Source organism: Lingula anatina, chromosome 5 (assembly GCF_051362555.1).
Source record: "Lingula anatina isolate TDL-2025a chromosome 5, LinAna3.0, whole genome shotgun sequence".
NCBI classification, from domain to species: Eukaryota; Metazoa; Brachiopoda; class Lingulata; order Lingulida; family Lingulidae; genus Lingula; species Lingula anatina.
The window spans coordinates 13959659-13987203 of NC_141771.1; the positions used below are offsets into that span (position 1 = coordinate 13959659).

The following is a 27545-nucleotide window of genomic DNA, read 5'->3' on the forward strand; positions in this document are numbered from 1 at the left end:
TTTCCTTTTTCTGTCATAGGTGACTGGAGATGGATATCAAGTCCCAAACCTGAAATAAACTCAAATAAAAAATATCAAATAATAAAAAAGTTACATATCATAAGTTTTCCCGAAGTATTATATGTACAAATGACAATAAGGTATCATTTATAAGCACCATGATGAAGGCAATTATGCCAACCTAAATTTTTATATAATTAAACACCTCAAATGCAGTCCAACGTTAACGTATTATATTATGTGACCTACTTGATAACACAGTCAGCAGGGCCACAGACATATGACATTCCTTCTATTCTCCTTAAAGGGATAACAACTTTTCAGATGGGATTCAAAATTCCACATTAATTACATTGTAAACATCACACAAAAATATAATAAATTCTGTTTTACAACTAAATTATTGAGGTTACCGCACTTATTCTGAAATCTGTGCTTTCTTAAAAGATTTTTACAAAAACCCTAAAAAATAATTATAATAATAATAAAAATCCACTCACTTAAAATGTCGAAATGGATTAATTAACCATTGGTAAATATGAGCACATCTTTCTTTACATCTGGCAAATCTGTTTCATGGCTCTTTTCCTGCCAAAATTGATGAAGACTTGTTATCCCTTTAATTCTGCCTAAAACAATCCTTTTTTTATCACAAAAGCTACATGTATGGGGGGGGGGGGGGGGCATACATTGTCATGAGCAGCAACTCAACTTAACTGGCCGGGAAAAGTAACCAGAGTGTCAAAAAACAAGTCATTTGACCTTATGGAAATTGGCCATAACCTACTTACGACGTATTTACAGAGGTTCTCTGGTGCACTCCTTTTATTTAATGCTTACTCTGACTAAATAAAACCAGTGGAGTGTACCAGTATAAATTAGAGTGCCTCCTTATAATTTGAATTCAAAATTCAGTCCCGTGGAAGCTGTCCAAGCAAAGCTGAACTGTTTAATACTGACAATAAAACATATTCTGCTGTAAATCCTAGAAACTTAGCACATCAATATTTGTTTGTATGATACTGCTTCACAACATATCCTTTCATGAAACTGTAAGACGAACAAGCTATACAACAAAAAAGGCCAATAAGTCACAAAAAATGATAATTTCTAAAAAAAAAAAAAAAAAAAAGAAAAAAGAATTATGAACAGAATTACAAATTCCTCATATATTATTTTTTGATTGCCTTAAACCTCAGAAATTTTATGACACATTTTTTGCTGCAAAAACTTAATACATAAACAAACCCAAACAGAATATATATTCTAACAAAAATAACAATCTTTATTTGTTCAGACTACTATATTGTACTTTAAATACTCATAATAGCACTTTTTGTATGTAGCAAAAAAGCTTTGTAACTGAATACAAAAATAAAATGAAATTATAATAGAAAAATGGCATCAAATATATATATTACTATTACGTTAATTAACAAATTAAAACATCACAATTTACGTTCTAAATTAAAATAAATAGCATAATTATTGAAAAAAATTAAAGCATTAAATTATTGTAAACATGTACTTAATCCATCAAGCTGACCATGGTGATTAAGCATATATTTGAAAACAAAATTAGGTTAAATTTTTGGTTATTTTAGGGAATATCTGACCTATAAACACCATAATAATTGACATATCTAGCTCACTAATTTACTAAATTATAATTTAAAGAACCACATATCTATTGTATAATTAACACTCTGGTTTGAATAGTTATATTTTGCATATAAACATGCACATGCTGAGCATGCATCTAGCAGTCAACATGTACGACAACAGAAGAGAGCAACTGCAGGGACAATAGTACAGAGATAAATATTGTGGACAATCATTTTTGATTATAACTGTCCTTTTTGTTACCCCAAAAATGCTCTATATGTTAAATTTTCTCATAAAAGATTATCTGAGGGCAAAAAAAGGAGGGTTACAGGTGACTGATAGATGCAGGACAACGCTGGGGGGGGGGGGGGGGGGGGGTATACAGATAGATATTAAAAGTGTCTGTTAAAATATTTTTTCTGCTTAAAAACCAACTTCAAATTTTTCTCATGAAGTATCACAATCGTGAGTAGAAAGGGACACAAACAAACATAACAGAAAAGGCGTCTTGGGGAGAGGGGAGACCACAAAAACCTGATTGCCGTATTAGCAACTACAACATATCATAGAAATTTATTTCTAGCTGGACCATCTTGTTAAACAGCCCGGACAATCTTGCAACACTCTTCTCATCAAAATTATCCAAAATATCTTTAACATCTCCAATGCAGCTCATTTCCAATTCCTTGATATTTTTCGCGAGTTCTATTCCTTTGGGGTCTTCCTTTTCCAAAAGGGCGACAAATTTTTCATGCGATTTATACAGAGGGTGTTTTCGATCCACTTTTGACTGAAATCGAGGCTTGACCCTAACGGGATCCTCTGCACCATAATCCTTCGATGTTGTCATCTCTAATTTGGCGTTTTCCTCACTGAAGACATAAGGCTTATAGATGGATTTCTCCGGATCGGGCGTGGCTGTGAACCAGTGGCAGGCAGGGAGGGGGGACCCCGGGGGAGGGAGAAAAGAGACCTGGCTTCCCGCGCTGACGAAACCTGCTCCCGTGCCCATACAGATGCCGCTGCGCTCGTCTCTTAAAATCGTCATCATATTGACTATATTGAAAGTACCTATGGTTATACAAAAAAATATGCACATTTTAATATATAAACAGCGTAGATTATAGATGATCATAAGGATTCAGTGGAACAAAATGCATTTAGCAGAGGAAAAATTATTCAGTAGAATCTCATTACCTCTAAGTAGTATTAAATTTCATAGATTGGACTGTTAGTCAGTAGAATATCATTGTCTTTCAGTAAAATGTAAATCATCATTCAGTAGAATTTAATTGCAATTCATTAACATCAAATTTCTATTTTATAGATAAAATTGTCAGCCTGCAAAATATCAATATCGTCCAGTAGAATAAATTGATCAATCAGCATATTTATGATATCGCTAAGTCAAATCAGTTTATCTTTCAGCAAAATCAAATCATCATAGATCATATCGACATCATGGATCAAATTATCAGTCAGTGGAATCTCAAGTCATTATCACTCTGTAGAAGTAAATCACCAATCAGAATTCGCTATATGAATCTCATTAAGTACAGAAGAATTTCATATCATGTAATATTTATCTGGCTGACATAATGAATCTTAAGAATCTCATTATATTTCAGTAGAATCCTATATGTTCTAAAACAAAAATTCATTTTAAATCTCTTACATAGTTACAGTGGAACACTTATCAATATCATCATCATAATCATTATCATAGGAAATTCTTTATTATCATTATCTTTAGCATCAAAAAGTTTATTTAAAAAAAATCAACCTTTTTCCGAGTATTTCTGCATCAGCTTCCTTCCCGTTCCGTAGCGTCCTACCCCCAAAACCGGGTCTCTTGGGGTCATGTCTGAATACACCTTGGCAAAGTCTAGCGGACCAGTCTCTGGTTTCCATAGTCCATTCTCCTGCGCATGGGCCTCGACTGAGGAACACTTGGCATCCATTTTGGTTCTTATTGAGAGTTCATTGGAGATGTTTCTAACTCCACCTGGAAGTATAATAATATTATTAGCATTTGGTGACTGTATGAAAAAATTATTCTTTACATTCAAGTAAAAGTAACCAAATATTCAGTGAATTTAGAGACTTAACTCTCAAATTATTCCACTAAATAAAAAAAAAACAAGCAAATATGACAATTTATATTCATATTTTTCATTTTATGTGCGGTACTTCATACTTGTATTTCAATGCTCAATTTATGGTATATCTCTTATTGGCTATTATTATTTTTTAAAAGAGAAATAAAAAAACTTTTTATAAAGAATATTTTGATTAACTTGTGACTACTAGTCTTGATTATTTTTCAATTAATCCGTGTGGATTAAGTATTTATATATGTAAACAGCCCTGAGGTGCATGTGAAGCATGGTTTTAAGAAATAAATAGTTATATCTTGATAATTATAAACTCCTCAACCTTGGTCCCTAACAACTGTATCCCAATAATAGTTTCCCAGTAATGAGGCAGCACTAGACGCACTTCTTACTTGTGATATGTTCAGCCACCCATATACGATCCACTGTCTCCAACACCCAGGCTTCAGAACGGTCAGCAATTATATAACTATTATGATACGTCCAACCATCAGCATCATCAAAGCTAGGACCTCCTTGACCATGCTTTTCTAGCAAGGCGGTCATTATGTCCATTGCTTCCTTGGCCGTCTTGCCTCTCTCTAAGCCTAATCTGAAGTAAAAATGATATTCAATTGTCATAAAGTTTTATTTTGAAATTTACTCAGTAGAAAAAATAAAACAGAAGCTTTTTATTCAAATATTTTTCAGCTCATAAATTTTGAGAATGATCTCTACCTCCAATGTTACAATATCTATCAATATCTATGTGTGCACATGTGTATGTACATGTTTAAACTGTCTAAATATTAAAAATTTAACAAACTGAGACCAACTGCTGAGAGAAATCATGTCTCCCAAGCTACGTTGTCACCAGTTGCTTAGAAATGCACCCATACATCATGTATACTTTCGATCCACACCTAACTAAATCCATCCCTTGCAACCTCTCCTCCGACTCTGAATCTATTTTGGACCAGATGGCCTCGTTGCCGATGCATACGCCGTGCTCGTTGGCTCCCATCTCTGCCCCCCACATCCATGCTGGTTTTGACAGCACGATGGCGTATGTGTGTGGCACCTGCTCGATCTCTATGTAAGTACACTGAAATTCAGGACGAAAAAAAAAAACTTTCATTACTGGCTTTAGCAGTAATCAGGTGTTATGGGCTATATATAGATAGTGTTGAGGTTTTTAAAAAAGACTTAAAAACATTCCTATCTGCACAGTTCTTCTAATAATTTTATTACATGAAATGATATATTTTGTTATTTTACAATAAAAAGTTTTATTATTTAGACTACTACTATTATAAACAGCATTCATCATTTTAATTGTTAATTCACCTCATCTTTTAGTATTTATATAATTACTTGTAATTCTGATATTATTATTAAATGTGCAGAAATAAAATAAATCAAAAAGTGAAAGTGTTGTACTATATGTATGTAGGTCATTATCTAAACCAAAATTGGTCTTTGAGGGAAACCGTAAATGAAACAGTAAAATACTACAAAGATCAGCCACCATTAGAAACCTCTCCTACAAAATCTCACTTGATTTTACCCCAAGTCACGAGACTTTTGACCTACTAGTATCTCAGATTCCCATAGGAGAGTATGTGATAGATACAATACGAGTCGCTGAGCTGTACGTGAAATATTACGAGTGTATTGGCGAGCCGCAAGCGAGACAATACACGAGTAATTTTCACGTACAGCTCAGCGACGAGTGTTGTATCTGGCTTAAACCACGGCCTCTGATTGGCTACAACACGAGTAGTGCAACAGACCGTGGAACGCACTCGTACATGACGTGCTTGTATGTCGTATACAGCACGGCTGAGTCTTTTGTTCTACGTGCTAGCCGTGGTTTAAGTGATATTTGTAAACTACCGTACAGTTACAGTAATGGTTTGTCTGTACATTCCTAATAAGACTTAATCTGACTCAATTAGGAAAAAAGATTTCATATTTACAGGCCTCATAAACAGATAAACCATTTTCTAACTCAAGCCTCAGATTTGGTGAGTAATTCTACATTGTGGTAGTTAATTTGTGGCTGGAGTCATAGATTTGTGCATTTGTGTTCCCAAATCTAAGGCTCATGTCAGAAAATGGCAATTATCATTTATGAGGTCCTACCAGTATCTACCTGTAGTTTGCTTCCTGCTGGGTGGTCAGCTGCCGGCATACTGACCACCTCCTGGACTTCATCCTCAGGCCGGTCAGAGTTCTTCCCAAAGACCACCCCCCCTCCCTCAGTGGCAGGCGGAAGGGCCACAAAGGTATCACAACCTATCAGCACCTTGGCCATTTATGTTCTGAAAAAAAAAAAAAAAAAAAATATATATATATATATATATATATATATATATATATATATATATATATATATATATATATATATATATATATAAACATACATTTCCATACATATTTTTATATTAAATATTAATCAATTAATAAATGAATTAAAAGATACAAAACTTAAAATATAAATAATACATAAATGTACGTTTTTCAGACTCTTTCAACTGTAATAACCCTGAATTTACCAGCAGGTATTGATTAGAGAAACTGTAATATGAATTCTGGGGTACACACACACTCGCCAATTTAGCCAAATGCTAAAACTGACTCAAGTTGCCTAAACAAAAAATGATTGAAATGACTTGTTTCAGTCAAATTTACAGCATTTGGAGAAAAAAGGATGAAAAAGTGGTGATTTGGCTAAGAGAAAAAAATTGCCAGCGCTAACCCAGGAATTGTAACTTTAACCCTGCCCTCCTCCTCTGGATCCCATGTGTCATAGATCTCACCTATGACGCTGTACATTGCGTACAAGTACCATCAACAATCTTGTCATCACAGCATTAATGTACACTGACTATTGTATGTTATTTTAAGCTACATAGACATGGTCAATAAAAGCACATAGCATTGTGTGCATGGATCGATACATTCCATTATGCATCACTGTCTACTTGTATAGAAAAATAGGCTGATGTATTTGCATCTAGACTATATAAAGAACAAGTATCAATTAAGGCATCCATGCTGATTGATGTAGTTGCAACAATTGTTCTGGATCATTCTTCAAATAAGTCATTATGATACTGTATCATGTCTCCAGCATAAAAAAGACAAATGCACTGCATTAATTTTTGTTTTCTCTGACGTAACATGCTGCAAAAGCATTTCCAGACAACATTTCCAGGGGCCTGTAGCTGTTTTATATACTAGTATGTTAGCCCAAAAATGGGCCCAATAACATAAACACCATTTTTTAAATCATTTTGATCCAAGATAAATCAGATGCAGTCCTATTAAATAATAATAATAATAACAATAATAATGAACTGCACGTTTCATTACAATGAATATGTTGCTAATGCATCAGAAATAATACTTGATTTAAGGGGATTACTATGGATTTATTTGGCCTTGAAATACACAGCCATGAGTCTCTGTGATAAAAATATCTCAACATTAATTGTGAGACCACCTTCTTGATTTTTTCTCTCCTCTTAATCCCCTTTAGCAAAACTTATCAGTGAAAATCTATTGAAGGTCAATGAAAAAATGTAGTTTTTCTAAGGCCATATGGATGAAGGAGATGATAGATTTCTTCTATGTTTCATATTACTAGTGCGTGGGTAGTGGGGGAGGGGGGTAATCAATGAACAAGTTTGCTTGCTGCCATGCATTTTCTTCAAAGACGCTAAAAACATTGATCTAAGACTTCATTTATTGACTAAAGCTGCTCTTGTGTAGACGTACCATTATTAACCTTGAGATGTGCTAAAGCAACCTGCTAATATTAGAATCAATCTGATCAATGGAGAATAATTGTCTGTAGACCACACCTTGTACTACATAGTACAGTACTATTAGCACATGTAGTATCTAACAATTTGCAAGAAAGAAAAAAAAAGATTAATGAAACCTTCACACAGCTAAATTCCTAAGGCATTGGATAATTTGAAAAGTGAAACCAGAATATTAAGTCTGACTTGCATATCAACATGGCTTCTTTGCAATTCAAACCAGTGCATGCCACAAATATAGGCATTCAATATTACACATGAATTTTACACTCTGGAATGCAAAATAACATCGAAAATCAATTTACCACTGTCCTGTCCTAAGCCTCTGGAGCCTCTGGGTGGTTCTGTCAGGGTTAAACCCGAAAAATAACGTCCCTATTTTTCTCCCAGAGAGTTGAATATAATTTCCTGGCTAAAAACACAGAATGAGTCAGATCCTCCATGTACTGCAGACCTAGCTACCAGTATGATAATTTTCGTCTGACTCACTGTACAGACCTAGCTTTTCCTCCGCATATATCAAATATATGAAGCACCCTCTTGGAAAATCTTTCATTGAAAATAATGAATAGCAGGACTGGCGAAGGCCAATCAATAGATCTATCATTTCCAAAGGGAAATATTGTGATTTTCATTTGATTCCCAGAAAGGGGGAAGTTCCATTCATTACATTCCATTCACGGATAGTTAATTGTGGGTTACAAACATACATGAGGGAAGAACACAGATGAGAAATGATGAGAAACAGACTGGTGCCTAGATTTGTAATGATGGTATGAAATTAAGGTATCTGAGTAGACTGACAGACAGACAGACAGTCAGACAGGTGACAGACAGCTGACACATAAACAGGAAATGGACAGAAAGACAGACAGGCAGACAAACAGACAGACGGGCAGGCAGACAGACAGACAAACAGTCAGGTGACTGTCAGCTGACACATAAACAGGCAATGGACAGAAAGGCAGACAGACAGACAGACAGACAGGTGACAAAGAGGTGACATACGTACAGACATACATACATACATACAAACATACATACATACAGCACATAGAAACACACATAGAGACATGCGTACATACATGTATCTGACAGAAAGAGAGACAGACAGGCAAGTAAAACAGGCAGATATGGATGAATAAAAAGAGATAGATATATCTATAGAAAGTACTTATAAGAAGGTGGCAAAGCTAGGACATCCAAATAAAAAAATCAGTATCCATATCATAACCATTACAATGAAATTATAATACATGTAGTAATTTTGACATGGGGAATCCATAAGAGAAACATATTTGCCTTCAATATTGCATACATCACGTACGTTGAGTAACCAGAGCATGACCTTTCCCTGGTAATGCAGTCAATAAAAAAATATTCATACTTCATGACGCACAGCACATACTAGCACAGCAGGCCCAAAGCCAGCAATTTCAAATGGGGGGGGTTCTTTTTCTGAAAAAGTGGACCTTTTACCATAAAATTGTCATGTACCTAGATCAAAATTTACCCAAAGGGGACCTTCTATCAGTAGAAAGGGCGTTTTTTTCAACCTACCCTCCCCCATCCCCGAACCCCCCTGGCTGTGGGCCTGTAGAGAAACCTCTCCATCATTGAGTCACTAATATAATTATTTATTTAGATCACCCTCCTAATCTTGAGATAAAACTGAAACACCAATGGATATATATATAATTATAACACATACATTTATTTGGGGGTTACAGCTCCATACACAAACACACACACATTTTTTATATTAACAATTATTTTCTCCACTATTATTATTTTATTATTTGAACTTATTTTGTTTTATTTATCTATTTTTGTGATGAATGAAATGAGTAAATATTTTAAGGCCATTTAACATGCAGAATCAAAAGAAAAACAACAGAAAAACAACAAAGACAGAAAATAAAGTAATAATTAAAATTAAAATAAAATGATTTTAATCTATCATCCTCTGCTAGACAAACCTGTGCAGCCACACACAGAGAGAGAGAGAGAGAGAGAGAGAGAGAGAGAGAGAAGACAATATACCAAACGAGACACAAAGATCATCCAGGCATAATATAACAGACAACGCCCACTGTAATATTCTGGACAAGTGATAGCTTCCAAACAGGAATTTCCAATCAATAGTCTATTACTGATTACAAAGATTAAATGATGAGATATTGAGTGATTTTTCCTATTAATTACATGACAACCACGTCACTGTACTCTGAAAAGGATATTAAATCTGCAGAGACGGAAGAAAAGGATACATCTTGTGAGATACATGTGGCTGATTTAATTTCCCCAGTGTTCTTGTTTTATTGTCCATTAGATGTATTTTCACTATAAATTTGCCTTGAAATTAAATAATATTACACATAACTGCTCATATACTAATATGTACTAATGCTTGGTTTGCCTTTTTATATTCTCTTAATTTTGGCAACGGACAACTTCAAATTATTTTCGCTGTAAGGATTTTAAATCTTCTTATTGTCCAGTAGGTCAGTGTGATTTTTATCTTTTCAGCATATATGTATAATGGAAGTCCAACCTCTGCCCAAACAATTACATAGTTACTGTACATGAAAATACAACAAATCAACATAACAAAAAGCTTAGACAAAACCAAGTTCATTAAAAGGGGACAAAAAACTATTAGGTTACAATATTCCCATTTTGTTCATCTCTGAATCAACAATGACCATAATGGCTATAATAGCTGCAATTGATGAGTGTAAACACTGAATGACTTTTGATAATAGATGGCTTCAAATTTTTTGCCACAACGATTTAAACCCTCATATCTTTCTGTCAGTTGGCCATTGTAATTTATACCTGTTTGGCATACATATATAATGGAAGTCCAACCTCTGCCCAAACAATTGCATAGTTACTGTAAGTGAAAATACAACAAATCAATAGACAAAACATTAGACAAAGGCAAGTTAATTGAAAGTTTTCTAAGAACAAATATAAGGTTACAATATCCCCATTTTGTTCATCTCTGAATGAGCAATGATAATAATGGCTATAATAGCTGCAAGTGGTGAGGGTAAACACTGAACGACTTTTGATCATGGACAGCTTCAAATTTTTTGCTGTACTACATAACAATTTCAGCCTTCATATCTTTCAGTCAGTTGACCAATGTAATTTATACCTGTTTGGCATACATATATAATGGCATATTTACTGTAAGTGAAAATACAACAAATCAATATAACAAAAACCTAAGACAAAACCAAGTTAATTGACAGCGGACTAAGAACAAATATAAGGTTACAGTATTCCCTATTTATTCATCTGTGAATCAAAAGTGATTTAAATGACTTAAAGAGTGGTGTATGTTAAAAATGTTGATTTTTAAGTTTCAGTCTCTGTGAATCATCTTCTCAAGTCACTCTACTTAATATGTATCTTCAAACATTTTGTTTTTTTTTGGGGGGGGGGGGCTAAAAAACTTTTTTAAAAATACTTACAATCAGGGCAGATACATTCCATATAAATCTTCATTTTCAGACTAGAAAATGGATTTGTACTATAATTTGAACATTTGGGTAAAAGTGATGTTCATATCAAGTTCAGTTATTACAAAAAAAAAAAAAAAAAAAAAATGGTGCTGTCTTCTAATGCAATCCCTAACTTATGGGCATATCATATAATAGCACTACTTTTGTCTTGTCCTCCTCATCAAACTTCACAGACTTTTCCCCCATCCAAATGCTCAATTTTTTCACAAATATTTCCCTTCATTTGAACTAAACTGTCTACTCCTCATGAGGGTGTCTGCTCTAAGAGAGTACACTCAAAACGGCCATCTTGTTACTACAACAAGCTGTTGCCACAGTGACTGCTCAGTGGACATTGTGTCACAGTCAAATATTAGCTAGATGAAGTGTGCAAGCTGGACACTTGAGCAGCTGGTAATCTGTTGTTAGAGGACTCCCTCACGATCCAACCAGTTGAGCACTGACTTAGTTCACGTATTCCTTCTGAGAAGACAGATATCATTGCAGTTGTGGGTATATTGGAAAGAAGTCACTTGCTTCAAATTGAAAGATGAAGGTAAGGCACTATTTATCATACTTATTTAAATAGCATTATACCAGAATTGTTTCATTTTGTAAAAAAATAAAAATAAATAAAATAATAAATAAAATAAATAAATGAAAAACAATTAATTGGAAAAAAAATTTGAACTCGATTAAAAGAAATTGTTTCTTCAGCTTGATAGAATTGCCTTGACATTTTTTTTAAACAGAACATAATGATGTGGAAAAAATTCACAGGGTCTTAGGCAAAACTATTACATAAGCATTTGTCTGAAAGTTTTTTAATATAACATTTTTATGTTAATATCAAGAGACAGGCTATTTTCAATAAATACATCATGAATTCACTTGTGTATTAATTGTACATAATTTTGCATGAAGCTTCTGTCTACTACTACTAATTATATTAAGTGTTATATAATTGTCATATAATTGTTATTATAAAGTACAACCAATGCTTACTGTGTTTCTGAGAATGGCTCTTTTGCTTTGTGTCAGCATCATGAATACACTGTTATGCTACTAAGTAACGACACAAAGGAATGAGAGAAAAATTACCAAAAACAAAACACTAACCATTAACAAACTGATAGCAAAAATAGATAAAAAATACTGATTATTAATGCTTGAAACATGTTCAACTATGAAAAATGATGGTTGTATCTAAGAGGTATCAATTAAGTGTCTTCAAGTTACAATTCAAGTACCAAATGCTTGAAAACAATGATTGCTAATTAGCTTGGCTACAGAAAAGTGATTTTTTTATGTATAAGCATCACTTGGTCAATTTAACTGATATAGATAAAACTCACGATTATCTTAAATATATTAATAGACCAGGCGGAATATGCTATTGTTACTAGGCAAAATGTGAAGCAAACTATAAACATAACATAGTATCTGTTTATGGCCCAATGCAAATATATTTATGTATATGATAGAGTAAAAAGGAGGGACCCTGTCTAGCTTGCCCCCATAGATAACCTAAAAATGTCTTTCTTGCTTGATTAATTTCTGACTAAAGTGCGGAGACAAGCAATACGTCCAAACCCCCACCACTCCTCCCCCACCATCCAATTGTTTATATCATCGCCTTGACAGCAGTAAACAAAATATTGACTCTATAGAACTGATTACCCCTGGTGTTCATCCTTACTACAAACACAAAGCAACAGTGTCAATATTATGTATCCAGAAGTCACTTACTTCTGCTGCTTATAATGGAACAGCAGCCAAATATTTAATTAGTTGATTACAATTATAGTGGGGAGGGGAGGGGGGGGGGGGCAGGTAGCTTAGAACACCTGCTATTGATTTCTGAAAAGTGCCTCTCCTACCCCCCTCAAAAATAAATAAATAAATAAATAAGTAGCAAAAAAACGAGAGAGTACATACTCCTCTGAAAACATGTACAGTCCTCTGTAAAAGTGAAAATATAAATAATGTTAAAATCATATAATGTATAATTATCAAAAAAATATATAAATATATTTTGTGGGACCTGGGTTCAGTTAAAAACTGTAATCTATACTTTTTGAATATATCCCTCTACTTGGCATTTTATGAAAATTTATCAGACTTTGGAAAGAACTATATCCAGATACAGGCAAGTAGGAAGCAATTTCTAAAAGGGGGTTCTTTTTCTGAAAAAGTAGACCTTTTACATTAAAACCTCTGTGTACCTTGATCAAATTTTACCCAGAATGGACCTTTTCCTGACCAAAAGGGGTGGTTCTTTTGACCTCCCCCCACCCCCCCAAACCATACCCCCCACTCCCAGCTATGGGCCTGAGATATCTCATCTTATAATCAACAAACAGAAAAACCAACCTCAATGATGAAAAAAAATCCTTCATTGGCAAAGGTACAAAATACATGTTGCAGTACATGAAAATGTAAGAAATACAAGTTCACTATTTTGACAGTAAAACTGAATTCACACTTTTGGGTGGGAAACGGATATTTCGAACCCTATACCTGGAAAGTATTGACTGAATCTTACTAACAATACCACATTGGATCTTATCCAAACACTGGATAGAATGGTATAGTTTTGGGACATATTCAGTGTGCATATATAGTTACATGTATGCCCCTAACAACAGTAAACACAAGACAACAAAGAATGACACAAGTCTCTACTTGTTGCTTTCATATCTATATATGTCTATCCAAAAATGTCAACTGAAAATCATATTTGCCCATCTTATTTGTAAATCAAGTTAATGAAGATGAAGTACTTTTCAATTGTAAAATTTAATATGTACACTAATTATTCTAGTACTTGAGGAAAGAAAAAAAAAAAGAAAACTTAGTATTTAAGATTAAAGGGACATATAATTTCCAACTTTCAATTAAATGCACCTGCTAGAAAAATAAATAGAAGTCACAGAACAGATTGCAGCCTAACATTTTCTTATTTGTTCAACTGTCCAAATACATAGAAAAAAATATATATACATACCAAAGTGAATATTTGCAAAGTGCTCACAGAAATTCATCAAATAATGCTCTTTCTAGGGTGACCTGTGAAAAAAAAATGATAAGACCCAAATTAAGCTACTACTAGTAAATAGAATTGTTACATTAGTAGTGGAAGCCTGAAATGGATGATTTAAGATAAAACATGATTGACCAAATTTATGTGTCTAGTTTGTGAATACCACGTGAGTAAAACGGGTTGTAAGTTTGCCATTTATGGTGTTATCAAGGAAAGTGCGCAGGGATTACAGTGATAGCGAAGACAGACAAGGATTACAACCATGTGTTTACACATGTTAAGTCTGTCTATAAAAACGGTCCATATATTTTGACAAAGCTATAATATTGTACCTTTGTGCAGTGCTCAACAAATTGTTGAAAAACACACTTTGGGATCATAGCTCAGAGGCAACAGTTACTAAATACAAATTTTTTCTACAAATATCTTTTGTCCTTGTGAGTAGAAAATACCCATCAGTACACAATGGCTCACTTGCTCTGCTTTTGTTGAAAAAAAGTAGAAAGAAAACATGTCACTAAATGTGTTTCATACATTTTACCCTCTTGCAAAGATGCCCCGATTCTGACTCAGTGTTCAACTTTCAGAGGTGCGCAGCATATTTTTATATTTTACAGTTGTTTTTTTCCTGTCAGTACCAGTTCAACAGCACTCACTCTTTCAATGCAGTTCCCAACATACTAGTACACTATCAATACTGTTATGATATTTAAATTAATTCCCAAGCCAATAATAACAATAATGTAATCTATGGAGTGTATAAACATATATTTTAAACTGCTTGGCAATGGATCATTTATTCCCTGGAAAATTAACCTCAGGCATTAAATTTATGAATGCCCACCCCTAAAAATCATCTAAAGGGTAAAATTAAAGTAAAATTTACTGACCCCCCCCCCCCCCCCCCCCCCACCCACCGAATCTGCTGGCTTAACAGGCCTACAATGCATGACTTTAGCAGGTAAGGATACCTCCGCCTCCAGTCACATAAAAAAGAAGAACGAGAGATCAACAATTTTACTACCACCCTAAGCTCTTTCTAGAGCCCATCAAATATTGACACATATGTCTAATATCAATGTAATGGATTTATAGTCCGACTGTAAACATTTATCATTAAAAAAAATGTTAACTGTCTGTTGCCTTTGTGGGAAATTACAAGTTAAACATGGTGTCATGGTGGTAATATATATGCCCTTTTTTTATTGCAAGGGATCTTATGGCAAAGGGAAAATAAATCACCACGGAAAGAGTAACAGTTATGAAATAACCCATAATCAAAAAATGTCATGCTTCAAAGTTCATTGCATTGAGTTAGTTGGTACTATATAACAGTCGCATTCTCTTATGTGAGGGGGTGGGGGGTGGGGGGTGGCAGGTGGGGGTAGGGGGCTGGGGGGGGGGTTGGCAATGTCATCCTCACTAAACTGTTACTTTTTTCTGTCTTTCATCTGCCTCTCTCTCTCTCTGCATATAATTTACCATTTTTCAAACCCATCATCTTTCTTTTTTTCCCCACTTACTATATGTTCTTAGCTATGCGCCTGAAGTAACAGATTTAAAAAATACATCTCTCAATAACTATTTACATACATAAAACTATTAACATTGATTTTATCAATAGATTATGCTGAGTTTTTTCCCACTTAACATCGCTAGAGTAAATCCATGATTCTCTTCAAAAGTGTGTGCACTCGGGCTTTTGTTCGTTTTTGTGCGAAAACAACTGTAGCCCCTGTATGTGCTGACATTATGAATTAAACCATCTGAAACTTAAACTTATGCTTAATCCTTAATCGGTAACCAAATAGGTGTGGTGAGAGCAATCACTACCACCCTTCAGATAGACTGCCTTGTTTGTTGTGTTGAAATTTAAAAGGTACACAAGGTGAATTTACTGATTCCAAACATTATCCCATGAGGGATGTCAAAAGGTGTTAAACTTTAAAGGTAGTGAATGTGAATCTTGAATCACTGTCTCACAAAAAAAAAAAAAAAAAAAAAAAAAAAAACTTCAAGACTTGGAGGACCTTACGGCTCGTCCATTAACATCTAATGTCAACCTGTACGAGTTATTTAAAACACATCACCCACACACCTTTAGTTTTCATTCCAGAATGTCTCGGAAATTTTTGTCACATCTACAGGTTCCGTTAACTTGCCATCTGACTCGTAATGCAAGAAGTAAAATTTTTATTCTATAAATGAAGTTCAATAGATTGATGAAAAAAAGAAGGTTTTTTTCTTGCTGCCCCTCCTGGAAATTATGTCTGGAGAGAAATGTCTGGATAGTAAAAGCTCTGTGAAAACGAGCAGCACACTTATTGTAGCAAAGGAGAGTGAATCCATTAATTCTTTTTAGAATAAAGGTATGTACTATTGATCTCAGCTTGACCTGTTCAAGAGGGTAGGGAAAACCTTTAACCTTAAGGAATGGCACTCCAGCCGTAGCTAGGGTTGTTGCTAAAACAAGGCTATCTCCAAGGTACTCAGCACACGTGGTGTGTAAACGTAGCCACCTATCAGCTTCCCCATCCATCCATTCACTCGGTTCTTTGCCACTGTGAAGCAGACATTAAAATATTCTAAAACTATCCAACCTCATAGAAAATCACTGCCTTTGAAGACGGTTTTTACATTGCATCATTAAGACAAGATGAAGGTGAGTAACGATCTCTCAGAAAAAAAGCTTTCACAGTTTTAGTCATGACACTGTATCTTTTTTGATATTTTGAAATGAATACTGATGGAGTTTATTGAATCAGAATATTTTCAAAAGAAATTTGAAAGGTGGAAGTTATCAGATCAATGTTACACTGTTTAAGGTTAACTCGTGCCAAACATTTATAAATGATAAAAAATAAATATATAAATTAATTAATTAATTAAAAGAAAAAGAAAAATATCTTAAACCCAAATTCATAACAAGTTACACTACTGCACAGAAGTGAAAGTGGAGAGGAAGTGGGCACTTGTAAATAATCCCCATCAGAAATGAATCCAAAATCTCCAAATGCTGTGATTTCATGCAAAAAAAGCTCCTGTCTGTAACTACGTTATTCAAAGATGTAAAATGGGATTTATATAAAAGTGGTAACTAGTAACTATGGTTTTAGAATCGACACGATTATTTATGATCATCAACTTTATTTCTGAAATGTGTTCAGTGATAGAATCAATAGTTAAGTACTGGCAATCAGCATTATTGTTCCTATTTTCTTTTTATAGAAGCACTTGTGTACTCTGTGTTTGATACAAAACAATGTAGCCAAGGTACCTTTATGTAAAAAGGGCTTTCTTTGAGGACATTCCCATTCATTGTTAATAACGTCTGGTCTAGGAGGCTTTAGAAAAAAGTGTTCACTCAAGCATGAAATATATCCAGTAACGGTTGTATAAAAAGGGAAGAGTGCACTGATTCTTAACAATTGATCGATAAAATACAAAAGCTGGAAGTAAAATGCAAGAGCAATAACCTTTGTTTTCACTGGGTTTGTATAGCAACCTACAAGAATAGATGCATTGGGAAGGTTGACTGATCAATCAATAAATGTGTAGCTGTGCCTAAATAGCTTAATTAACGGAAGTCTTGGAGAAGTCTGAAAATTTCAGATGCAGTACCCTATAGTCTTTTCTATCAACTTCTGCATACAAATGATGCAGTAATAACTTAAAATATAAGCACATCTTTCTTTTTTTTTTTTTAAATTGAACTTTTTCAATTTTATTTTAGCATTTTTAGGCAATCACAAAAATCCAAATTTCTCAAAGTTGTTGAAACAACACTTTAAGCTTTTGAATTTTTTTCCTTTAATTCTTTTTTTTTTCTTTTTGATGTATTATTTTTTTAATTAAAAATAATTCATAAAAAGTTTTCAAAACATTTTATTTTTGAAGAAATTTTTGGTCATATGGTTCAAATGTATTGAATAACCACCCTATATATTAGTTTTTTCTCTTACAATCCCTTCCTTCCCCACGTTCAGTAAATAATTCTATCTTTTCTATTTTTCCAAACAGTTTGATATGGTTTCAATCAACACTATAATCTTCCAGAAATTTATTAAACTTCCAGAAATTTAACTCAAAGCAACATGATAAGACACGACTTGAGATACGAGTAAACCAATTTTACAGATAGTTTATTGATCCTTTTATTTTTACCAGTTATCTTTGATGAATTGCATGCATTTTTGTAAAACATTACAAACATCTCTTCAAAAAGATTTCAAAAGATAGCAATGCTTTCAGTACTTGAATTAGGGAATTCTGGTTAATGATTGTTTAGTTATGTCTTATCCAGTTCAAACTTTTTTATTTAGTATTTCAAATGTCGTAAGTCCAAAAACAATATTTCACAGTATCTTCATTTTTAGCTTGATATATCCACCCTAAAAAAAACCTTTCTTATAACAATTTCTAAAATACTCATCTTTCTATTTGTACATGCAGTGAGACTGAAAACACCATTTGTTGCCATGTCAACATAACAGCGACACACATAGCAAGGATAATTTCAAAAGCGAAACTGTACAGTCTATCAATTCAACTCGTTACGCTTGCTTTGGCATTAAGGATACCAAGCTTCAGTCTGCAACCAGGTCACACACATGACATTTTCGCACTTGGTTTGAAAGATAATATCCCTGTCTCCGTGGCTTTGATTCAACATTTCCTGATAACAAGTACTGGTAACTCAATCTTTGGGGCCACAGCATGAGTTAGCCAAAGACAAGCAAAATGATTCAATTTACATAGCTTTCACTGAACGCTAACCACAATCAGCTAAATATTATTCCAGATAAAACTGAAAAATGTGGAGTCTCAGACTAACTACTATGCCGATTCAGAACCGACTTCTATTTTGTCAAGTGTGGACTGGGACAAAGGTGTTTTGTATTCATTGTACAACTTTCCATTGCATTCACCTGTCTTGGAAACTGCATCAGAACAAGCTCCACCCTTCCTCTCCTCTATCAATGCTCTAGGTCTAAATTCAGTATAAAATTCACGATGGTGTATAAACATTCTACAGTTCTCAAACTTGAAAATTAAAAAAAGATTGAATTTAGAAAAAAATTAGGAGATTTTTTTTTTCGGACAGACCACATTAATGTTAAAGATATAGACTACGACTATAAAATATGTTTCTTAACTTTTTTAGCACTTTATGTAAATGAATGGCATAAGGCTTAAGTGATTTGTCAGCAATTATAATAATTGTTACTCTTGACTGGTGTTACTGATCCCATAAGTTTAAGGAACAAATAAAATATAGCCAAAAATACTCAAAGGCCCTTTTTGCATCGAGCTTTATACTTTGGCAAAAATACTCTGAGAGTTTGACAACTGTAATGTACCACTGAGTCGCCTAAACTTAACCGAACCTCTCTGTATACTGCAGACTTGTAAAGAATTTGTGAAAGGAGGTTAAATCCCACGTGACATGATTATTCTGTATATATTGAAACCTCTCAATCTGCACAGTAATTTTTTTTATCTTTTCAATGAGGGGAAAATGAAGAATTTTACAGAGACTGTATTTTTTTAGTCATAATATCTTCAAATTATAACATTCTTAGTAAGTGGCAGTAACAAAATTAAAACGTAGGCCACTCTATAGCTCTATTGTATACAGTTAAAGCACCACAAATGCTATACAGAAACATAATTATTGTGATTATAAAATTATGTATCTGAAAGTTTGATCCTTTTTGCCCATTGAGAAGATCGAATCATTATATCATACTTGAACCAGAACAGATTGTATTACTTAAGTATGCCCCTGAATGTAAAAAGCACCAAAGGCAAACATTTGACTTCACTTAGGCTATAAAAAGACAAGGATATGGCTAATGGCATGCCAATATAGATATTCTAAATGAAACTGACAAATCAATAAAAGGCAAACAATCAAAATCTGAAAATCAGGTAGAACTCACAAAGAACATACAAGTATAAATAGATTTCTTTTTCAGGCCTTTAAAGGTTTTCTATGTCCAATTCATAACCGTTGAATGCAAAGCTCATGACAACATAGCAACAGTGCTAATAGTCAATAATTGGGAATGTTTGCCCAAAACATATATATATATATATATATATATATATATATATATATATATATATATATATATATAATTTCAGTTATTCACTTTTTACAACAAGTTTTTAAGATAGGTATTGATGGCATACAACTGAGATTTAGATTGCTGTCACGTTATGGTTTTAAATAAATCTAAATCTAAACTTATCTTTCTATATTTTACTGTATACAGACGATATTGACTGAATTTCTTTTTTGTCATTTTTAGATTCACATCATATTGAGTGCATGCATGCTGGCAGTCAGCATTAGTTTGATTGGTAAGTCATAGCAAATGGTTGCCATATTTATACATTTACAATAATAGCACTTATTAAATGTTAGTATATATGTGTGTCAACTTGTTAACACAAAATACAATATAATCAAAATTGTGATATAAGTGTTTCATTGTGTGATGACAACAGACAAGGTGATGAAATGGGTCGAAACACTATGCCCTTTTGCACTTCAAAACCAACTTACTGAGTACATTTTTTTAAAATCAATAAATGATTAATAAAGATGTTTCAAAAATATAATAGGTATATTATTTATATTTACGTATTTCAGAGGCCAAGAAGTACTGTAAAGCGGATACAGATTGCACGACTTCTGCACAAATTGGAAACACAAACAATGTGAAATGCATTAAAAGCGCCTGTGACTGGGGCGTGTGCGGCTGTTCGCATGGGTTTGTGCTGCGTTATCTGGGATCCGAAAAACTCATGCAGTGTGTGCCATGTAAGTTGTTTTCAAGGAGTCAAAAATGTGTAACCTAGGGATGGTTTTACAAAATGAAAAAAAAAAAAAAAAAGAAAATTGGTTAAAACTTTTACAAAAGTTTTTGGTTTACTTTAACTTAAATTCAAGATAAATCCATAGATACTGTAATCAACTTCATTATTATTAATATTTTTCATGATTCCTTTTCTTCTTCAGCAAATAAATGGAATAAATACTTGTAAATAAATCTATAAATAAAAAAAAATAATAACCAAAACTATAATTTTTTCCTCAGTGAGAAAAATTGACGAATCCTGCTCCTACAATGACGCTACAGGCGTTTGCGGCGCCAAGAACTCTGAGTGCAGTAATGGCGTCTGCAAATGCACTGGCAGCAACCACAAAATGTGGGGTGGTGAGCACTGCGGGACAGGCCTCATGCCATCGGAGGGCCTCACGGCTGGTGACACCTGCGACTCAGGTTCAGCTTCCAACTCAGTCAGTGGACATACCGTTTTAACAGGAGTTCCACACCAATGCATGTGTTCCTCAGCCTCTCAGACGTACCTCTACGGTGTGATGGCAAACACGTACAACTACTTCCTGGGAAGAAAATTCCCCTATTGTTTATCAGGTTGGTTTATTTATATATAATTAATACAAGTGACTGTACAGTGCACAGTGCCTCTCTACTATGAACATAGAGATAATAATTTTATCATTATTATTATTATTATTATTTTTTTTTTTTGCTCTGTTAATGAATTTTTCAAACATCAGATTTTCATTCTTTTCCATTCTTTTTGTTTGTGTGTATGTGTATATACATATTTTTATTCATACGTATACACATATATATACATTTTGTACATGTACAGTGTATATGTATATACATATTTATATAAAGGCCCTCTATGCATGGTATTTTTGTAAAGCAAATGCTTTATCAGCATGCTGCATTACCTTACATAACCCATTTTGAAATGCTCAAGCTAATGTATTATCACCACCCTATGTATGCATAAATATATATCTATGCATGTACTATATATAGTGAGTATATTTTTTTATACTTTGTAAATTATCATTATTTTTTTAGCTAAAATTGGAGATATGTGCATCACAGACTCAGACTGTGGAACTAACATGAAGTGCACGAATGATGCATGTGACTGCGACCGTACCAATGGTTACAATTACTACAATTATGCAAAGACCCAATGCTTCACTGCAGCCCAAACCGGTAAGTTGTGTATGGTAACAGACCACAATAACCCAGATGTTACAAAAACTTCTATCATTCTAAGGCCAATGTAAGTTTCATTTTCATCAAGATTTATTAATTTTAGTTCCTTGTGGACCTTACCATCTGTCATGAACCAAACTTGATATTTTTTGGCAATTTTTGAATGAAAATTGACATTGTTGACATAGACTTGTTTTGTGTTTAAATATGTTCAATGTATCTTGCCCATTCCAAGCATCCCCCCCATCCCATCCATCCAGGCACCCACTCTCCGTAACTCCATTCATCCACCCAACCATCTTTTGTCAGATTAATTCAGTTCTACCTCATGACTTCAAGACAAGGCTTATTAAATAAAAAAATGTTTTTCTATCCCCAGAAACCACCTTGGATCAGTCATGTACAGGCAAAAACTGCGATGGGTCTGCCGGACTGGTATGCGGCGATTACTGCGAGACCAACTCCAGTGCCACTGCCGCCACGACCTGTCAATGTGGAGTGGGCCACACACGGTCTGGTAGCTCTTGCAATGCACGTGAGTATTTTTGCAAGTTCAAAGCAACTCTACAGGAACGTTCTCATAAACCCACTGTACTAGCTGGATCAATCTAACTCTGCAGGGATTCTCGTTAAATTGCATTCACTGTAAGAGACTTAAATGTCTGGCATGCCAACTCAAGGCACTAGGGGGATAATTAACGAAGGCTAATTACCTTCTTGTCACTCAAGGGGCATGTCAGACAATTAAGCTGATTACACTGAAAGCACTTTATTTAGCAAGAAGCCCCGCAGAGTTAGATTGATCTAGCTAGTATGGTGGGTTTATGGGAATGCAGTCTACCACTCCTCTGGCCACTGTCTGTCAATGGGGAATGGACTGCACTAAAACTAGAAGCATGCAAGATGCACAGGAGTAAAACAGTATGTTGCAAATTTAAATCTAGCAGTTATACAATGGCAATTGGTTTATATCCTCATGTCAGCAAAGTAAAGTACAGACTTCTATAATGGCTTGTACACTGATTTTAGACTAGTAAAGGAGTTTAAAATTTCAAAGCCATTAATTCATATGATAAGAGTGTTAGATATTTGTTATATATATTAACATTTCGAAACTGTTTTTTCAATCACGTTGTTAAACTTCTAGGCGGTGTTGGTTCAACCTGCTACGGAGATGCAAACTGTCAAATGATTGGTCCAAATGCACGTTGCGTAGATGGTGCATGCGCCAATGGTGAGTATACATTAAATTACTCATTAACTACTTTTTTTAAAACTTTTTTTGTTTCTTTTTATCATCTGACAACATTTCATTTTGAATTACTTTTTTTAATTACTTTTATGAGTTCTCAACATTTATATGTTTTGTCTTTTCAAAACAATCATGTAAATCTTCCATTTTATTTGTCAGTAAAAAATTATTAATAAAATCGAGTCAATTAAAGGGATAATAACTCTTCGTATGAGAATTTTATTTCACAATAAAAACATTGTGAATAACTCATAGAAATATAATATATTTTGTTTTACCAAAAAAACTGCAGTTATAGCTATTATTCTGATATCTGAGCTCGTCTTTAGACAACGTGACCTCTCTTTAGAGATTTAACAAAAAAAAAACAAACTTTTTTGAAAAAAACTAGGGACTAACTTCGAATGTATAAATGGATTCATTAACCGTTGGTTAGTATGGGAAAATTTTTCTTTACTCCAGGAAAATTCATTTTTTGGCCGAACAAAGAGTTATTATCCCTTTAAAATGAGTTTTTAATAGTTCTCACTTTTTGTCTGTTGTCACTAGAAAAAAAAAAAAAAAAAAAAAAAAAAAAAAAAAAAAAACACCACTTTTCTTGTATTTAAAAAAAATTAATTATGTAATTAATATCCAAGTGTGGATAAATTTAAATTTTGAAACATTACAGTTTCTTATTGTATTCTGATTTACTTTTACATCATATTGAGTATCCTTATGCCTATGACATCCAATGGCATCCAATGTCCTTTTTTAAGGTTCTATAATAATCATTCTTTATTTTTATTTCATTGCAGCTGTCTCTGCTATTGCTGCTGGGGTGATGTCCCTCCTCCTCCCAATTGTGCTAGCTGTCACAACCAAGTACAACTAACACATTCAGGCTAAACTTCCAACTGTACATACTGAGAATGTGAGATTTCTCTAGACAAAGAAGTCTTCGTGCCTTGCTCTCTTAAGCATTTGTGTTGTATCAGACAAACAGCTTAAAGGTATTCTATACATATCTGAAATGACCCAAATTCATATTTTTATTTTTTTTATAAATGTACAAATTAACTAAAGCTATCTCTCCCACATCATTCAGACCTTAAAAATGATAAAACTCAAATAAAATTACGAAGTGTTGATATTTACTGTACTTCTGAAATGTCAAGAGGACATGGCAGTCTAAATGAATTGTGATTCCTTTCGAACTTAATTATTCAATTAGTAAGGGTACAAATAATTGGATCTCAGTGCAGAAATGGACTGCAGAATGGTTTTTGTGAGGAGAAAAAAAAAACATTTTTAGAGGCGAGTTAGATTTGGCATGAAATGATCAAATCCAACATAGAATACCTTTAAGTTTCTTGTTATTTGGTTGAAACAAAACAAATGAAACTTACTCAAACTTTAGGTGGTTGCCTTATATTGCAGTGGTTATGCACCATTTTTCTTTAGAACTTTGACTGCTTGAAACATTTCTATCATTTGAATAATGGTTTAAACCCTTCAGATGATCACAAAAATTAGAAAGCACTTACGTAGATGCAAGTGGAAAAAGTCCACAAGTTTGTTTCGCTGTAAAAGCTTTTGTTTTTGAATCACTTAAATTGGACAAAACTGCTGAAAATGTACAACTATGCCATGATTACAGTAACCTGCTGTAAGACTTAACCATAATAACAATGGGCTTACTTTCAAAGAGTGCAAAATTGTAAATACATATATATATATATATATATATATATATATATATATATATAAGTAAAAGTAATTTTCTTACAAGTATGTGCCCTGTTCAGCTTTTTTTTAATGAATGTTTTATATACCAGGGAAATATTAAGCTGACTGTGATAACATTGTTGTTCTTATTATATGTATGTTTAATACTTAATTTGTGTATTCTTCCCAATGAAATTGTGATTGGCTGTAACTTTAAACTATTTTAGTATATTGCAGTTCAAAAATTTTGTCATTTATTGTTTTTCAAATAACATATTATAAGACATCTAATCAAAGAGACTAAAATGCTGTTTAAGAAAATCAAAGTTTGTAAAGATAATCTTAATTTATAATTTCAAGTTCCAAACCACTTACTTGAGACAAAAATGTGTTATATCTCTATACATGGCAATATTTAGTAAATTTCAGTTTAAGCTATGTTATAATAAATATCTGTTTGTAAGAAATGGGATGATATATTGTTTTATCTGTATATATTACATATTCAACCTGGAAAATCACTCAGAGAGCGCAGATTTCCTCCAAGGTTTTTATTTCTCAAAAAAGTACCAGTGGTGTGCTCAAACAACATATGTTGCATGTGCCTTTTTATATATATATAAAAAGGCACATGCAACATAAAAGTATTTTTTTAGGGAAACTTTGTCTGTAATTACCCTTTTAATCCAATGTGGCAAGTATTTACCCAATTTATATGTGACGTCAAGAAGTAATTATTACAACTTACGTACAAGCTTTGATGCAGAGCACGCAGAGCACACCCTGAGCTTCAGAGCTAACTTGACACTAACCTCTTCACTGTAGCCTATCTTCATCGTGTCAAGTAACCTCTGACCAGATTCGATTGCCTCCGCCGCCCGCCAATCAAATTTAAAAGCCTGCACTCAATGACTCATTAAACGATCTAGCCAATGAACGCGAACGAGTCAAAGCGCGCTTTGTTCAAATCCGGACCAATCAAAGATAAGGCTGAATATCAGGGACTTGCCGTAACCTGTGGGCAGCACGCAAATAACATCGTCTCTCAGTAGATATGATGCAGGGCCTCAAACTGCTTAGACCCTATGGTTTCAATTCCGATTTACTCATATTTTGCAAAGAATCAAGAGATAACTTAACACATTCTTTTTCGTAGTCACTCGCCTTGCTTTCTTTGTGTACGGTAATACACTCGGAACTACTCGGATGTCTCCGCACTCGACAATAACTATGTTGTTAGTATGGAGCTTGCGGAATCAGCCGAGGATTGCCGATTGACGGTCAACCAATCAGCGTTTTCACCAAACTTTGGTGAAAAATTTTGAAACATGGATTTGATTGGCTTATATAAACTAGGTCAAACTATTTTCGTCAGAGGTTACTTGACACGATGGAGATAGGCTACAGTGAAAAGGTTAGTGTCAAGTTAGCTCTGAAGCTCAGGGTGGCAGAGCATGTTCATGATATGCAATGTCAGGTCACAGCATGGGATAAGGTGTGTGACAACGAGAAACTGGAAGGCAGCCAGCCAGGGTGATATAAAATTTACCCCTTCTTGCTTTGTCATGTCTGCTATAAAATGCTTTCAAGGGCAGTCACACAAGTGACAAGCTATTTTTTGGCAATGGCACTACACTGCTCTCATAACACTTTAACAATGTCACCAATCCTACCACTATTCCCAAGAGGGTAGGGGAATGGGGTTGGGTGGGGGTAGGGGGGGAGTAGGGGGGTGGGGGAGGCAAGAGTGGAGCATATAGTGTGTGACCGGGCGTATATGCAGCTACTTGAAATAACTTGACCTTCCAATAGGGACAAGATACAGTGGCGGGGCTTGGTCTGGGATGGGGCGGAGATGGGTTTAAAGAGTTCTCCAAATTTGTGCACTTCGCTCACATATCATGTACTGGTAAGTTACCAAGTGCAGGAACAAATACAAGCACGTCTTTTCTTACCTTGATGAAAAGGAACAAACGTCTTCCCCTATCTCTTGGCTGGGTCGATTGTCATCATAATAATCCCAAACTCCTCTCTATCTGCTGGGTAAGCCTTATCTATTCGAAAAAATCAATAATTGCATCTGCTCTCGAGTTACCATGGGCGCTGCCATTTTGTTTGCCCACAATGCACTAGTATACAAGACAGTCCAAAACAAACAAACAAACAAACACACACACACACACACACACACACACGGTAAAAACGTATATGATAGTATTAATGACTATGCTGAGAAAAAATAATAGAAAATGTTTGAATTTTCATTTTTTTTGTTTCACGATGATTTGCAAGTTCCCTAACGAAAAAGTCTTATGGACGTGGAATTCTGCCCCACACTTCTAAGGCCTAATTTGTCGCATATGGGCCTACTTAGGCCTGCATTTTTATGGATGGGGCATTTAAAGAGAAAAAAAATTAAAATGATATAACTTTTTTGGCCTTTATG

General features: G+C 34.1%; 2 protein-coding genes across 8 annotated transcripts; one reads left to right on the forward strand and one right to left on the reverse strand.

Annotated features, from left to right (window-relative positions):
* Positions 1-1978: 1978 nt before the first annotated feature.
* Positions 1979-27408, reverse strand: LOC106155117 (secernin-3). 6 transcript variants are annotated; one of them, XM_013529787.2, is made up of 7 exons: positions 27055-27408; positions 14048-14109; positions 5854-6022; positions 4622-4803; positions 4112-4311; positions 3389-3610; positions 1979-2676 (listed from the first exon to the last, which is right to left on the reverse strand). In XM_013529787.2, exons 3-7 carry the CDS (start codon positions 6013-6015, stop codon positions 2159-2161), a joined length of 1284 nt encoding a protein of 427 aa, XP_013385241.2. In that variant the 5' UTR covers positions 6016-6022; positions 14048-14109; positions 27055-27408; the 3' UTR covers positions 1979-2158. The 6 variants fall into 6 exon arrangements, with proteins under 6 accessions (XP_013385241.2, XP_086868893.1, XP_086868892.1 ...); XM_087012767.1 differs by lacking the exon at positions 27055-27408 and adding an exon at positions 25912-26544; XM_087012766.1 differs by lacking the exon at positions 27055-27408 and adding an exon at positions 14416-14438.
* LOC106155118 (uncharacterized) lies at positions 11405-25571 on the forward strand. Of its 2 annotated transcripts, none has more exons than XM_013529791.3 (8): positions 11405-11596; positions 20398-20449; positions 20742-20912; positions 21190-21528; positions 21994-22137; positions 22520-22675; positions 23288-23374; positions 24190-25571. In XM_013529791.3, exons 1-8 carry the CDS (start codon positions 11591-11593, stop codon positions 24264-24266), a joined length of 1032 nt encoding a protein of 343 aa, XP_013385245.2. In that variant the 5' UTR covers positions 11405-11590; the 3' UTR covers positions 24267-25571. The 2 variants fall into 2 exon arrangements, with proteins under 2 accessions (XP_013385245.2, XP_013385246.2); XM_013529792.3 differs by lacking the exon at positions 11405-11596 and adding an exon at positions 16587-16745.
* Positions 27409-27545: the final 137 nt, after the last annotated feature.

Bases quoted from the DNA above. Each gene is read 5' to 3' on its own strand.
- LOC106155117 (XM_013529788.2), bottom strand. From the start codon at position 6,015: ATGGCCAAGGTGCTGATAGGTTGTGATACCTTTGTGGCCCTTCCGCCT. The intron at 4,804-5,853 runs GTAGATACTGGT...CCTGAATTTCAG, and splicing joins CAGCAGGAAGCAAACTACAG to TGTACTTACATAGAGATCGA. The intron at 4,312-4,621 runs GTGTGGATCGAA...TTTTTACTTCAG, and splicing joins CAAGGGATGGATTTAGTTAG to ATTAGGCTTAGAGAGAGGCA.
- LOC106155118 (XM_013529791.3), top strand. The intron at 20,450-20,741 runs GTAAGTCATAGC...TACGTATTTCAG, and splicing joins AGTCAGCATTAGTTTGATTG to AGGCCAAGAAGTACTGTAAA. The intron at 22,138-22,519 runs GTAAGTTGTGTA...TTCTATCCCCAG, and splicing joins CTTCACTGCAGCCCAAACCG to AAACCACCTTGGATCAGTCA.